This window comes from Bombina bombina, chromosome 2, assembly GCF_027579735.1.
Source record: "Bombina bombina isolate aBomBom1 chromosome 2, aBomBom1.pri, whole genome shotgun sequence".
NCBI classification, from domain to species: Eukaryota; Metazoa; Chordata; class Amphibia; order Anura; family Bombinatoridae; genus Bombina; species Bombina bombina.
Window position 1 is genome coordinate 488,207,280 of NC_069500.1, and position 14,239 is coordinate 488,221,518.

General features: G+C 43.2%; 1 protein-coding gene across 6 annotated transcripts in view; it reads left to right on the plus strand.

Annotated features, from left to right (window-relative positions):
* The window catches only part of MTMR3 (myotubularin related protein 3), a 429,098-nt gene that overhangs the window by 122,015 nt on the left and 292,844 nt on the right, over window positions 1–14,239 (plus strand). For all 6 annotated transcript variants that reach the window (XM_053702192.1, XM_053702194.1, XM_053702196.1 and 3 more), the window contains 2 exons: window positions 9,359–9,567; window positions 12,323–12,454. In XM_053702192.1, the coding sequence (XP_053558167.1) occupies window positions 9,359–9,567; window positions 12,323–12,454 (341 nt within the window). The remainder of the gene's footprint in view (window positions 1–9,358; window positions 9,568–12,322; window positions 12,455–14,239) is intronic.

The window sequence follows — 14,239 nt, forward strand, 5'->3', positions numbered from 1 at the left end:
TTGCTGGAGCCACACAATTCTGGTGTGTGTTGGACTTAGTTACAGTAAAATTGCCCATGGAGGCGATCCAAGAGATAATACAGGCTTTAAAAACAGTGAACGCATTTATATGTGATGCCATCATCCAGATTGTCCGCATTAGTTCTAAGAACTCTAGCTTTGCTGTGCTGGCGAGAAGGGCTCTATGGCTCAAGTCTTGGTCAGTGGACATCGTCTCTAAGTCCAGAATGTTTTCGTTGACTTTCAAGGGTAAATCCCTTTTTGGACCGGGCTTGGATTCTATTCGTTCAGCTGTCACGGGAGGAAAAGGTGCCTTTCTACCCCAAGATAAAAAAAAACCTAAGACCAAGGGGTGTGCTGTGTGATGTTTTTGCTCCTTTCGTCAGAACAGGAATCCGAGGCGAGCGGCTGCGCCTAATGTGGAGCTCACCCAGGGGTGGGCTAAGAACAAGCAACCCAAGGAACCAGCCACAGACAGTAATTCAGCATAAATGGGCTCAGGTCACAAGGGGGGCAGACTCTGTTTCAAAAGGTTTGGGCCCATTATGTCCAGGACCTTTGGTGCTGGACATCATCTCTCAGAGATACTATATAGGTTTTCTATCTCATCGCCGCGGGACAGATTCCCTCTATTGAGGATCTCAGGGAAACTGGAAAAATGGTCAGCATTTTTAAACTGTGCTGACGATCTAGTAGCCATGGGTGTGGTGACTTAGGTACCTCAGTCAGATAAGGGAAGAGCGTTTTACTCAAACCTCATCGTCGTCCCCAAGAAGGGCACATTTCATCCTATTCTGGACTTAAAGTATCTCAACAAGTTCATAAGGTTTACCCTCCTTCAAAATGGAGACCATAAGATCCATTCTCCCTCTTGTTCTGGAGGGTCAATTCATGGCTACCATAGACCTGAAGGATGTGCAACTTTATATTCCAATCCATAGAGATCACCATCTATATCTTTGGGTTTGCCTTCCTAAACAGTTCATAGCTCTCCAATTTGGTCTACGGCACCAATGAACTGGTGGCTCTGCTGGCTTGTAGCTCCTTACTTGGACTATATCTTGGTCCAGGCACCATCTTTACTTTTAGCAAGAACTCACACAGAGAAGTTACTCTGGTATCTTCGGACGCATGGCTGGAAGGTCATTTTGGAAAAGAATTATCTCGTTCCAATCACGAGGGTGCATTTCATGGGGATCTTTATAGATTCCGTCAGCATGCACATACAGCTCAAAGATCAGTGCAGGGAGAAACTTCGGATGGCCTGCAACCTGCTCCAATCCACAACTCGTCCTTTGGTGGACCAATGCATGGAGGTGGTAGGACTTATGTTTGCGGCTTCGGACAGTATTCAGTTTGCTTGCTTTCATCTGAGACCTCTACAGTTGTGTATGCTCAGACAGTGGAATTGGACCTTTCGGACCTGTCTCAGTTAATATCTCTGTATCCACAGATAAGAGTCTCGATTGGTGGCAGTCACAGAATCCCGTTCTTCAGGGTATGCGTTTCCTATGCCCATCCTGGTTGATTATTACCACAGATGCAAGCTTGTCAGGATGGGGTGCTGTGTGGGGTTCTCTGAGAGCTCAGGTAACCTGGGCCCCAAGGAAGCGTCTCTTCCTATCAACATTCTGGAGCTGAGGGCTATCTTCAATGCTCTATCGTGGCCTCAGCTTCGATCCGCCCGTTCCATATAGACAACATCACCATTACCTGTCAATGCAGGAGGTGTCCTGCATTCTTTAATGGGCAGAGACATACCACTGTCCGATATCAACCATCCACATTCTAGGTGTTGAGAACTGGAAAGCGGATTTCTTGAGCAGACAGACTTTCTCCACTCTGGGGAATGGTCCCTAAATCAGGAGGAGTTCTGTGAGATCACCTGAATGTGGGAGTGGCTGGAGATAGATCTGATGGCTTCTTGTTTCAATGCCAAACTACTACTAACAAACTATCAAGAGACCCTTAGGTTTAACAGCTTGATGCTCTGGCAGTTCCCTGGCACTACAATCTAGTGTATCTATTTCCTCCAATTGTTCTATTGCCCCGAGTGGTAGCTTGGATCAAACAGGAGGGAATTTCAGCTATTCTTATAGCTCCTGCGTGGCAGACCTAGAGAGCATATCATCTGCTCTTTCATGGTGGTTGCCTCTGAGACTGGATCTTCTAGAGCAGAGTCTACTCTTCTATCAAAATCTAGATACTCTGCAGCTGACTGCCTGGAGATTGAATGGTTAGTCCTGTCTCAGTGAATTCTCTGAGACGGTGATTGATACTTTCATTCAGGCACGCAAGCCTGTTACCAGACAAATTTATTATAAGGTCTGGAGGGCTTCTTGGGCCATCAGTTTAACAGATTTGCATGGCTGCTACATGGTCTTCCTGTACACACTTTCACAAAATTGTACAGTTTTTATGTTTTTGCCTCAGCAAAAGCATCCTTTGGGAGAAGAGTTCTTCATGCGTTTGTGCCTAGTAATTAGGACTGCCTTCCCTGCTTCCCTCCCAAACGTTTGTGTACTCCACAGCTTGGGTATAGATTTCCCACAAGTTATGAATGTTTTCGTGGAGTCTCACTGCCATTAGAAGGAAATATATTTCTCCAACATAGGTGTGTCCGGTCCACGGCGTCATCCTTACTTGTGGGATATTCTCTTCCCCAACAGGAAATGGCAAAGAGCCCAGCAAAGCTGGTCACATGATCCCTCCTAGGCTCCGCCTTCCCCAGTCATTCTCTTTGCCGTTGCACAGGCAACATCTCCACGGAGATGGCTCAGAGTTTTTTGGTGTTTAAATGTAGTTTTTATTCTTCAATCAAAAGTTTATTTTAAAATAGTGCTGGTATGTACTATTTACTCTGAAACAGAAAAGAGATGAAGATTTCTGTTTGTAAGAGGAAAATGATTTTAGCAACCGTTACTAAAATCGATGGCTGTTTCCACACAGGACTGTTGAGAGGAATTAACTTCAGTTGGGGGAAACAGTGAGCAGACTTTTGCTGCTTGAGGTATGACACATTTCTAACAAGACTTGGTAATGCTGGAAGCTGTCATTTTCCCTATGGGATCCGGTAAGTCATTTTTATTAAATAAGAATAAAGGGCTTTAAAGACTGGTAGACATTTTTCTGGGCTAAAACGATTGATTTATAAGCATTTTTAATAGTTTATAGCTTTGAGGAGTTATTTTATTCTTGGGAATTATGTTAAAGAAACGGCAGGCACTGTATTGGACACCTTTTTCACTGGGGGCCTTCTCTAATCATAGGCAGAGCCTCATTTTCGCGCCACTAATGCGCAGTTGTTTTTGGGAAGCAAGGCATGCAGATGCATGTGTGAGGAGCTCAGATACATAGAAAAGGCTTACTGAAGGCGTCATTTGGTGTCGTATTCCCCTCTGGGCTTGGTTGGGTCTCAGCAAAGCAGATACCAGGGACTGTATAGGGGTTAAATATAAAAACGGCTCCGGTTCCGTTATTTTAAAAGTTAAAGCTTTCAAATTTGGTGTGCAATACTTTTAAGGCTTTAAGACACTGTGGTGAAATTTTGGTGAATTTTGAACAATTCCTTCATACTTTTTCACATATTCAGTAATAAAGTGTGTTCAGTTTAAAATTTAAAGTGACAGTAACGGTTTTATTTTAAAACGTTTTTTGTACTTTGTTATCAAGTTTATGCCTGTTTAACATGTCTGAACTATCAGATAGACTATGTTCTGTATGTGAGGAAGCCAAGGTTCCTTCTCATTTAAATAGATGTGATGTATGTGACAAACAATTTAGAGAAAATGATGCCCAAGATGATTCCTCAAGTGAGGGGAGTAAGCATGGTACTGCATCATCCCCTCCTTCGTCTACGCCAGTCTTGCTCACACAGGAGGCCCCTAGTACATCTAGTGCGCCAATACTCCTTACTATGCAACAATTAACGGCTGTAATGGATAATTCTATCAAAAACATTTTAGCCAAAATGCCCACTTATCAGCGAAAGCGCGACTGCTCTGTTTTAGAAAATACTGAAGAGCATGAGGACGCTGATGATAATGGTTCTGACATGCCCCTACACCAGTCTGAGGGGGCCAGGGAGGTTTTGTCTGAGGGAGAAATTTCAGATTCAGGGAAAATTTCTCAACAAGCTGAACCTGATGTGATTACATTCAAATTTAAATTGGAACATCTCCGCGCTCTGCTTAAGGAGGTGTTGTCTACTCTGGATGATTGTGACAATTTGGTCATTCCAGAGAAATTATGTAAGATGGACAAGTTCCTAGAGGTCCCGGGGCCCCCCGAAGCTTTTCCTATACCCAAGCGGGTGGCGGACATTGTAAACAAAGAATGGGAAAGGCCCGGCATACCTTTTGTCCCTCCCCCTATATTTAAGAAATTGTTTCCTATGGTCGACCCCAGAAAGGACTTATGGCAGACAGTCCCCAAGGTCGAGGGGGCGGTCTCTACTCTAAACAAACGCACTACTATCCCTATAGAAGATAGTTGTGCTTTCAAAGATCCTATGGATAAAAAATTAGAGGGTTTGCTTAAAAAGATGTTTGTTCAGCAAGGTTACCTTCTACAACCAATTTCATGCATTGTTCCTGTCACTACAGCAGCGTGTTTCTGGTTCGATGAACTAGAAAAGTCGCTCGATAAAGATTCTTCTTATGAGGAGATTATGGACAGAGTTCACGCTCTTAAATTGGCTAACTCTTTTACTTTAGACGCCACTTTGCAATTAGCTAGATTAGCGGCGAAAAATTCAGGGTTTGCTATTGTGGCGCGCAGAGCGCTTTGGCTAAAATCTTGGTCAGCGGATGCGTCTTCCAAGAACAAATTGCTTAACATACCTTTCAAGGGGAAAACGCTGTTTGGCCCTGACTTGAAAGAGATTATTTCAGATATCACTGGGGGTAAGGGCCACGCCCTTCCTCAGGATAGGTCTTTTAAGGCTAAAAATAAACCAAACTACATCCTCTAAGCAAGAGGGTAATACTTCTCAAACCAAGCCAGCCTGGAGGCCAATGCAAGGCTGGAACAAAGGTAAGCAGGCCAAGAAACCTGCCACTGCTACCAAGACAGCATGAGATGTTGGCCCCCGATCCGGGACCGGATCTGGTGGGGGGCAGACTTTCTCTCTTCGCTCAGGCTTGGGCAAGAGATGTTCTGGATCCTTGGGCGCTAGAAATAGTCTCCCAAGGTTATCTTCTGGAATTCAAGGAGCTACCCCCAAGGGGGAGGTTCCACAGGTCTCAATTGTCTTCAGACCACATAAAAAGACAGGCATTCTTACATTGTGTAGAAGACCTGTTAAAAATGGGAGTGATTCATCCGGTTCCATTAGGAGAACAAGGGATGGGATTCTACTCCAATCTGTTCATAGTTCCCAAAAAAGAGGGAACATTCAGACCAATCTTAGATCTCAAGATCCTAAACAAATTTCTCAAGGTTCCATCGTTCAAAATGGAAACCATTCGGACAATTCTTCCTACCATCCAGGAAGGTCAATTCATGACCACGGTGGATTTAAAGGATGCGTATCTACATATTCCTATCCGCAAGGAACATCATCGGTTCCTAAGGTTCGCCTTTCTGGACAAGCATTACCAGTTTGTGGCACTTCAATTCGGATTAGCCACTTCTCCAAGAATTTTCACAAAGGTACTAGGGTCCCTTCTAGCGGTGCTAAGACCAAGGGGCATTGCAGTAGTACCTTACTTGGACGACATACTGATTCAAGCGTCGTCTCTACCACAAGCAAAGGCTCATACGGACATTGTCCTGGCCTTTCTCAGATCTCACGGGTGGAAAGTGAACGTAGAAAAAAGTTCTCTATCTCCGTCAACAAGAGTTCCCTTCTTGGGAACAATAATAGACTCCTTAGAAATGAGGATTTTTCTGACAGAGGCCAGAAAATCAAAACTTCTAAGCTCTTGTCAAGTACTTCATTCTGTTCTTCTTCCTTCCATATCGCAGTGCATGGAAGTAATAGGTTTGATGGTCGCGGCAATGGACATAGTTCCTTTTGCGCGAATTCATCTAAGACCATTACAACTGTGCATGCTCAGTCAGTGGAATGGGGATTATACAGACTTGTCCCCGACGATACAAGTAGATCAGAGGACCAGAGATTCACTCCGTTGGTGGCTGACCCTGGACAACCTGTCACAAGGGATGAGCTTCCGCAGACCAGAGTGGGTCATTGTCACGACCGACGCCAGTCTGGTGGGCTGGGGCGCGGTCTGGGAACCCCTGAAAGCTCAGGGTCTTTGGTCTCGGGAAGAATCTCTTCTCCCGATAAATATTCTGGAACTGAGAGCGATATTCAATGCTCTCAAGGCTTGGCCTCAGCTAGCAAAGGCCAAATTCATACGGTTTCAATCAGACAACATGACGACTGTTGCGTATATCAACCATCAGGGGGGAACAAGGAGTTCCCTGGCGATGGAAGAAGTGACCAAAATAATTCAATGGGCGGAGACTCACTCCTGCCACTTGTCTGCAATCCACATCCCAGGAGTGGAAAATTGGGAAGCGGATTTTCTGAGTCGTCAGACATTTCATCCGGGGGAGTGGGAACTCCATCCGGAAATCTTTGCCCAAATTATTCAATTGTGGGGCATTCCAGACATGGATCTGATGGCGTCTCGTCAGAACTTCAAGGTTCCTTGCTACGGGTCCAGATCCAGGGATCCCAAGGCGACTCTAGTGGATGCACTAGTAGCACCTTGGAGCTTCAAACTAGCTTATGTGTTCCCACCGTTTCCTCTCATTCCCAGGCTGGTAGCCAGGATCAAACAGGAGAGGGTATCGGTGATCTTGATAGCTCCTGCGTGGCCACGCAGGACTTGGTATGCAGATCTGGTGAATATGTCATCGGCTCCACCATGGAAGCTACCTTTGAGACAGGACCTTCTTGTTCAAGGTCCGTTCGAACATCCGAATCTGGCCTCACTCCAACTGACTGCTTGGAGATTGAACGCTTGATTTTATCAAAGCGAGGGTTCTCAGATTCTGTCATTGATACTCTTGTTCAGGCCAGAAAGCCTGTAACTAGAAAAATCTACCATAAAATATGGAAAAAATATATCTGTTGGTGTGAATCTAAAGGATTCCCATGGAACAAGATAAAAATTCCTAAGATTCTATCCTTTCTTCAAGAAGGTTTGGAGAAAGGATTATCTGCAAGTTCTTTGAAGGGACAGATTTCTGCTTTATCTGTTTTACTTCGCAAAAAGCTGGCGGCTGTGCCAGATGTTCAAGCTTTTGTTCAGGCTCTGGTTAGAATCAAGCCTGTTTACAAACCTTTGACTCCTCCTTGGAGTCTCAATTTAGTTCTTTCAGTTCTTCAGGGGGTTCCGTTTGAACCCCTACATTCCGTTGATATCAAGTTATTATCTTGGAAAGTTTTGTTTTTGGTTGCAATTTCTTCTGCTAGAAGAGTTTCAGAGTTATCTGCTCTGCAGTGTTCTCCTCCTTATCTGGTGTTCCATGCAGATAAGGTGGTTTTGCGTACTAAACCTGGTTTTCTTCCGAAAGTTGTTTCTAACAAAAATATTAACCAGGAGATAGTCGTGCCTTCTTTGTGTCCGAATCCAGTTTCAAAGAAGGAACGTTTGTTGCACAATTTGGATGTAGTTTGTGCTCTAAAATTCTATTTAGAGGCTACAAAGGATTTCAGACAAACATCTTCCTTGTTTGTTGTTTATTCTGGTAAAAGGAGTGGTCAAAAAGCAACTTCTACCTCTCTCTCTTTTTGGCTTAAAAGCATCATCAGATTGGCTTATGAGACTGCCGGACGGCAGCCTCCTGAAAGAATCACAGCTCATTCCACTAGGGCTGTGGCTTCCACATGGGCCTTCAAGAACGAGGCTTCTGTTGATCAGATATGTAAGGCAGCGACTTGGTCTTCACTGCACACTTTTACCAAATTTTACAAATTTGATACTTTTGCTTCTTCTGAGGCTATTTTTGGGAGAAAGGTTTTGCAAGCCGTGGTGCCTTCCATCTAGGTGACCTGATTTGCTCCCTCCCATCATCCGTGTCCTAAAGCTTTGGTATTGGTTCCCACAAGTAAGGATGGCGCCGTGGACCGGACACACCTATGTTGGAGAAAACAGAATTTATGTTTACCTGATAAATTACTTTCTCCAACGGTGTGTCCGGTCCACGGCCCGCCCTGGTTTTTTAATCAGGTCTGATGATTTATTTTCTCTAACTACAGTCACCACGGTATCATATGATTTCTCCTATGCAAATATTCCTCCTTTACGTCGGTCGAATGACTGGGGAAGGCGGAGCCTAGGAGGGATCATGTGACCAGCTTTGCTGGGCTCTTTGCCATTTCCTGTTGGGGAAGAGAATATCCCACAAGTAAGGATGACGCCGTGGACCGGACACACCGTTGGAGAAAGTAATTTATCAGGTAAACATAAATTCTGTTTTTATGATTACCTGATAGATTTATTTCCTTCTTGGCAGTGAGAGTCCTTGAACCCGCTGGCAGTAGTCTTGGCACCTCTGTACCCCTTGTCTCTCTAGTTTTCCTTATCCTCGGTTCGAACTAGTGGGAGGGATACTTCAATGTTCTGTTTGGGGTGCATTTGCCTCTTTCTGGTTGCCAGGTGAAGTATTCCCACAGTTTATGAATGTTTTCTTGGTCTCTCACTACCAAGAAGGAAATTAATCAGGTAAGCATAAATTTTATATATTTCAAAATTACTTTGATTTTTTTTCTCCCCCATATCATGTGGCAGTCATCAGCCAATTACTAAACATATATGTATATACTGTGAACTCTTGCAAATCCTCAGTCGGAGCTGGTGCCTCAAAGTGTGTATATAAAAGGATTTTGCGTAATTTTGATAACAGAAGTAAACTGGAAAGTTGTTGCACGCTTTTTCTCTTGTAAAGGTGTATCCAGTCCACTGGTTCATCCATTACTTGTGGGATATTCTTCTTCCCAACAGGACACCCACAGCAGAGCTGTCTATATAGCTCCTCCCCTAACTGCCACCCCCAGTTTTTTCTGAATCATGTCACTCTTCTCCCTGTTATGTCTTAATATTAACAACATGGTAATAATCCCTCTCCAGCTTATTGTGCGGTCACTCAAGCCATGAAGAAATTTATTTAAGAGTAAAATCCTGATTTTCTTGCTGTGATGCCCCAAGCAATTTTGAAACCTAGATTCTAGGTGTGTTGAATAGGTTAAAGGTAGTCACTGTTGTCTCCTTTAACCATTCAAATAGCATGAAGGTATTTTAAAGGTAGCCTTACCTAAATGTCAACAATTTAACTGTCAGGTTTAGATGAATTAGCACATAACAAACCTAATACATACATACTTATTTATTCATATCAACAGGCACCAGAGTAATGGAGCTGTTATCTCTCGATGTGGCCAGCCTGAGGTCAGCTGGTGGGGCTGGAGGAACTCAGAGGATGAACATCTTGTTAAGTCTGTGGCCAGGGCATGTGCCACAGACCGCAGTAGGATGAGCCCTGGTAAATTAGTCAATGGCAATTGTACACTCAACCATGCTAATGGAGGACTACTTACAGTTGTGGATTTTGGTAGGCATCTAAGATTTTGTGTACACTTTGCTGGCTGGTAGCTTATTTATATGTCTTGATTTCTTATAGATATTCCTCAAAGTCAAGCTGCAAATAAATAATGTAGATGTAATATGTTTGCATATTTATATTAAATTAACATTAAAGGGACAGTAAAGTCAAAATTAAATGTCCTTGATTCAGGTAGAGCATGCAATTTTATTCAACTTTCCAATTTACTTATAAATATTCTTTGTTGAAAAGTAATTTTAGGTAAACTCAGGAGCATGTACGTGTCATTACCCATCTGCCAGCAGTGTTTGCAACAATGTTATGTTAGTGTAGCACTTTATGCATATGTTGTGTTTATAACATTGCTATAAACCATGTTGCCAAAATTGGAATGTTGTTTAAAATCTTATGCTTTGTCCAATTAGTTTTACTTTTTTACTGTCCATTTAACTTTCCTATACTATACCTACAGTATCCCACAAAAGTGAGTACACCCCTCACATTTTTGTAAATATTTTATTATATCTTTTTATGTGACAACACTGAAGAAATGACACTTTGCTACAATGTAAAGTAGTGAGTGTACAGCCTGTATAACAATGTAAATTTGCTGTCCCCTCAAAATAACTCAAAACACACAGCCATTAATGTCTAAACAGTTGGCAACAAAAGTGAGTACACCCCTAAGTGGAAGTGTCCAAATTGAGCCCAAAGTGTCAATATTTTGTGTGGCCACCATTACTTTCCAGCACTGCCTTAACCCTTTTGGGCATGAAGTTCACCAGAGCTTCACAGGTTGCCACTAGAGTCCTCTTCCACTCCTCCATGATGACATCACAGAGCTGGTGGATGTAAGCGACCTTGCTCTCCCCCACCTTCCGTTTGAGGATGCCCCACAGATGCTCAATAGGGTTTCGGTCTGGAGACATGCTTGGCCAGTCCATCACCTTTACCCTTAGCTTCTTTAGCAAGGCAGTGGTCGTCTTGGAGGTGTGTTTGGGGTCGTTATGTTGGAATACTGCCCTGCGACCCAGTCTCCGAAGGGAGGGGATCATGCTCTGCTTCAGTATGTCACAGTACATGTTGGCATTCATGGTTCCCTCAATGAACTGTAGCTCCCCAGTGCCGGCAACACTCATGCAGGCCCAGACCATGACACACTCCCACCACCATGCTTGACTGTAGGCAAGACACACTTGTCTTTGTACTCCTCACCTGGTTGTCGCCACACACGCTTGACACCATCTGAATCAAATAAGTTTATCTTGGTCTCATTGGACCACAGGACATGGTTCCAGTAATCCATGTCCTTAGTCTGCTTGTCTTCAGCAAGCTGTTTGCAGCTTTCTTGTGCATCATCTTTAGAAGAGGCTAGACAGCCATGCAGACCAATTTGATGCAGTGTGCGGCGTATGGTCTGAGCACTGACAGGCTGACCCCCCACCCCTTCAACTGCAATGCTGGCAGCACTCATACGTCTATTTCCCAAAGACAACCTCTGGATATGACGCTGAGCACGTGCACACAACTTCTTTTGTCGATCATGGAGAGGCCTGTTCTGAGTGAAACCTGTCCTGTGAAACCGCTGTATGGTCTTGCCCATCGTGCTGCAGCTCAGGGTCTTGACAATCTTCTTATAGCCTAGGCCATCGTGCTCTAGAGCAACAATTCTTTTTTTCAGATCCTCAGAGAGTTCTTCGCCATGAGGTGCCATGTTGAACTTCCAGTAACTAGTAGGAGAGAGTGTGAGAGCGATAACACTAATTTTAACACACCTACTTCCCATTTGCACCTGAGACCTGGTAACACTAATGAGTCACATGACACCGGGAAGGGAAAATGGCTAATTGTGTCCAATCACTTTTGTTGCCAACTGTTTAGACATTAATGGCTGTGTGTTGAGTTATTTTGAGGGGACAGCAAATTTACACTTTTATACAGGCTGCACACTCACTACTTTACATTGTAGCAAAGTGTCATTTCTTCAGTGATGTCACATGAAAAGATAAAAAAAATTTTTTTTAAAAAATTGATGGGTTTACTCACTTTTGTGGGATACTGTATATGCCTAGTAAGTAAACAACAATGTATGCTAAGTGGTGATAAACTGCAAGTCTGTATGTAAGGAGTAAAATAAAGGTATGTTCATTCATGATGCTTAATTAAACATTTGCTAAAATGTACCTTTATTTTCTTGCTTTTTCTACTAACATAAACCCCTCTGGCCGCCCTCTGCAAAGCTAGTTTTTTTTTCTCAAGGTGACTTTTTCACCTAATTTCCAGTAGTTATTTGTGCTAGCCATATGGCATTAAACCTTTCAGTGGAAATTAGAAAGCACAGTTCCAATAAAGAAAACTAGTGCAGTCTACAATCTGTGCTCTCTAATTTCCTCTGATTTTTTTGTTATAAAGTGTTTTTGGAGAAATCACCTGCATCTGTATCCTCCTTTTTTTTTTTTTTTTTTTTTTTTGTTCCTAGTTTTTTTTGTTTTGTTCTTATTAAACCTTTCAGTGGCGTATGGCTACCACAGCTTTGCAGAGGGCTGCTTAAGGGAGTTATGTTAGTAGTAAGAGCCATTTTAGCGCATGTTCAATTAAAAATCATGTATGTACCTTTTATTTTACTACAGTTAATTATCACTTTAAAGTAGCATATCCATGGTGGTTGTTCACTAATGCCTAATAACATTAAACAGAAGTTGACTATAGTGTTTTTCTTTTTTCTTTTTTACCACTAAAATTTTACAACTTCTTTTCCTTCTAGACTCTTCCCTTTCCAACAGCCCCCCATCTGAGAGCCCTTCAGTCCAGCCACAGAAGCTGTTGATCCTTGATGCTCGATCCTATGCTGCTGCAGTGGCCAACCGTGCCAAGGGTGGAGGCTGTGAGTGTCCAGGTGAGCGTGTTTGTATGATAGAGCTGCACTTTTTGAGAGTGTTTAAGAATTAAATAGTTTTAATTTCTATTCTTGGCCATCTGGTTTTGTACCTTTTGACTTCTGGAAATCTGTACAACTCATGGTGCTTTGTTTTTAAAGGTATTGGAAAGTCAAAATTAAACTTGCACGATTCAGTGCATGTATTTTTTTTTTAAAGCTTTTATTTATATCAAACAAGAAACACAGAAATGTAAAGGTAATAATTACCAAACAGAAGTTATCCTGCCATAGCGGCAGTCATAGTCAAATTATACAATACAGGAATTTCCTCCACGCAGGGCGTACAGTTCCTACATCACAGGCAACAAAAACTTCTTCATTTGTTTAAGCAGCACCAATTTTAAACCTAAAAAAATAATATGCAAATTGTATTTATAACTTTATATCCTATTTGATAATTTTAATTAGAACCAAAAAATAAAGAAAGAAAAAATCAAAATTTCTCCCAGACTCCCACCAGAGCATGTCATTTTAATACACTTTTATTTCACTTCTATTTTCAAATGTGCTTAATTTCCATCTAAAGGGGAGCAGAGTCCACGGCTTCATTCATTACTTGTGGGAATAAAGAACCTGGCCACCAGGAGGAGGCAAAGACACCCCAGCCAAAGGCTTAAATACCTCCCCCACCTCCCTCATCCCTCAGTCATTCTTTGCCCTTCATCACAGATCAGCGATGCAATAACAGAGGAGCCTGATTTTAGGTTCAGGATGGAAAATTTGCTCTTTTTGCTGAAGCAAGTGCTTGCTACCCTCGAGGTTCGGAACCGAAACTACCGGAGGAACCTTCGATTCCTTAGCTTGATAAAGTATATGAGGACAGGGTGGTGCCTCAGACCTTTCCAGTTCCTGTTAAGATGGCAAACATTATTAAGAATGAATGGGAGAGATTAGGTTCTAACTTTTCCCCTTCATCTTTTAAGAGGCTGTTCCCTGTCGCAGACTCTCAGCTCAAGCTATGGGGGACTGTCCCTAAGGTGGATGGTGCTATCTCTATGCTCGCGAAGCGGACGACAATTCCTCTTGAGGATAGTTCATCGTTTAAAGAGCCCATGGATAAAAAGTTAAGAGAACATGTTAAGAAAAATGTTTTAACATACAGGGTTTGTTTTTCAGCCGGCAGTGGCGGTAGCTGCAACATATTGGTGCGATGCTCTGTCTGACATGGTTGAGAGGGAGACTTCCCTCGACGAGATACAGGAGAGAATTAAGGACTTAAGGGTCGCTAATTCTGAACGCTAAGGTGTCATGTTATTCAGTATTAGCCCGCAGGGCTCTCTGGCTAAAGTCGTGGTCTAAGTCTAGACTGCTATCGCTTCCATTTCAGGGAAAGATCCTGTTCGGTCCTGGATTGGACTCGATCATATCCACGGTTACGGGAGGCAAGGGCGCTTTTCTACTGCAGGATAAGAAGGTTAAGCCTAAAGGATCTACTTTTCCTCCCTTTCGTACGGACAAGGCCCAACGCCAACAGCCCGCCATGAAAGCGTATCAGTTCAAGGGCACTTGGAAACCAGCTCAGTCTTGGAATAAGTCCAAGCAGAACAAGAAGCCTGCCGAAACAGTCGGCATGATGGGGCGTCCCCCGACCGGTCTCCGGATCAAGTAGGGGGCAGATTATCTCTCCTCAGAAGCCTGGTTGCAGGATATTCAGGACCCTTGGGTTCTGGAGGTTATCGCCAAGGATACAGGATAGGGTTCAGATCTCATCCGCCCAGGGGCAGATTCCTCCTGTCAAACCTG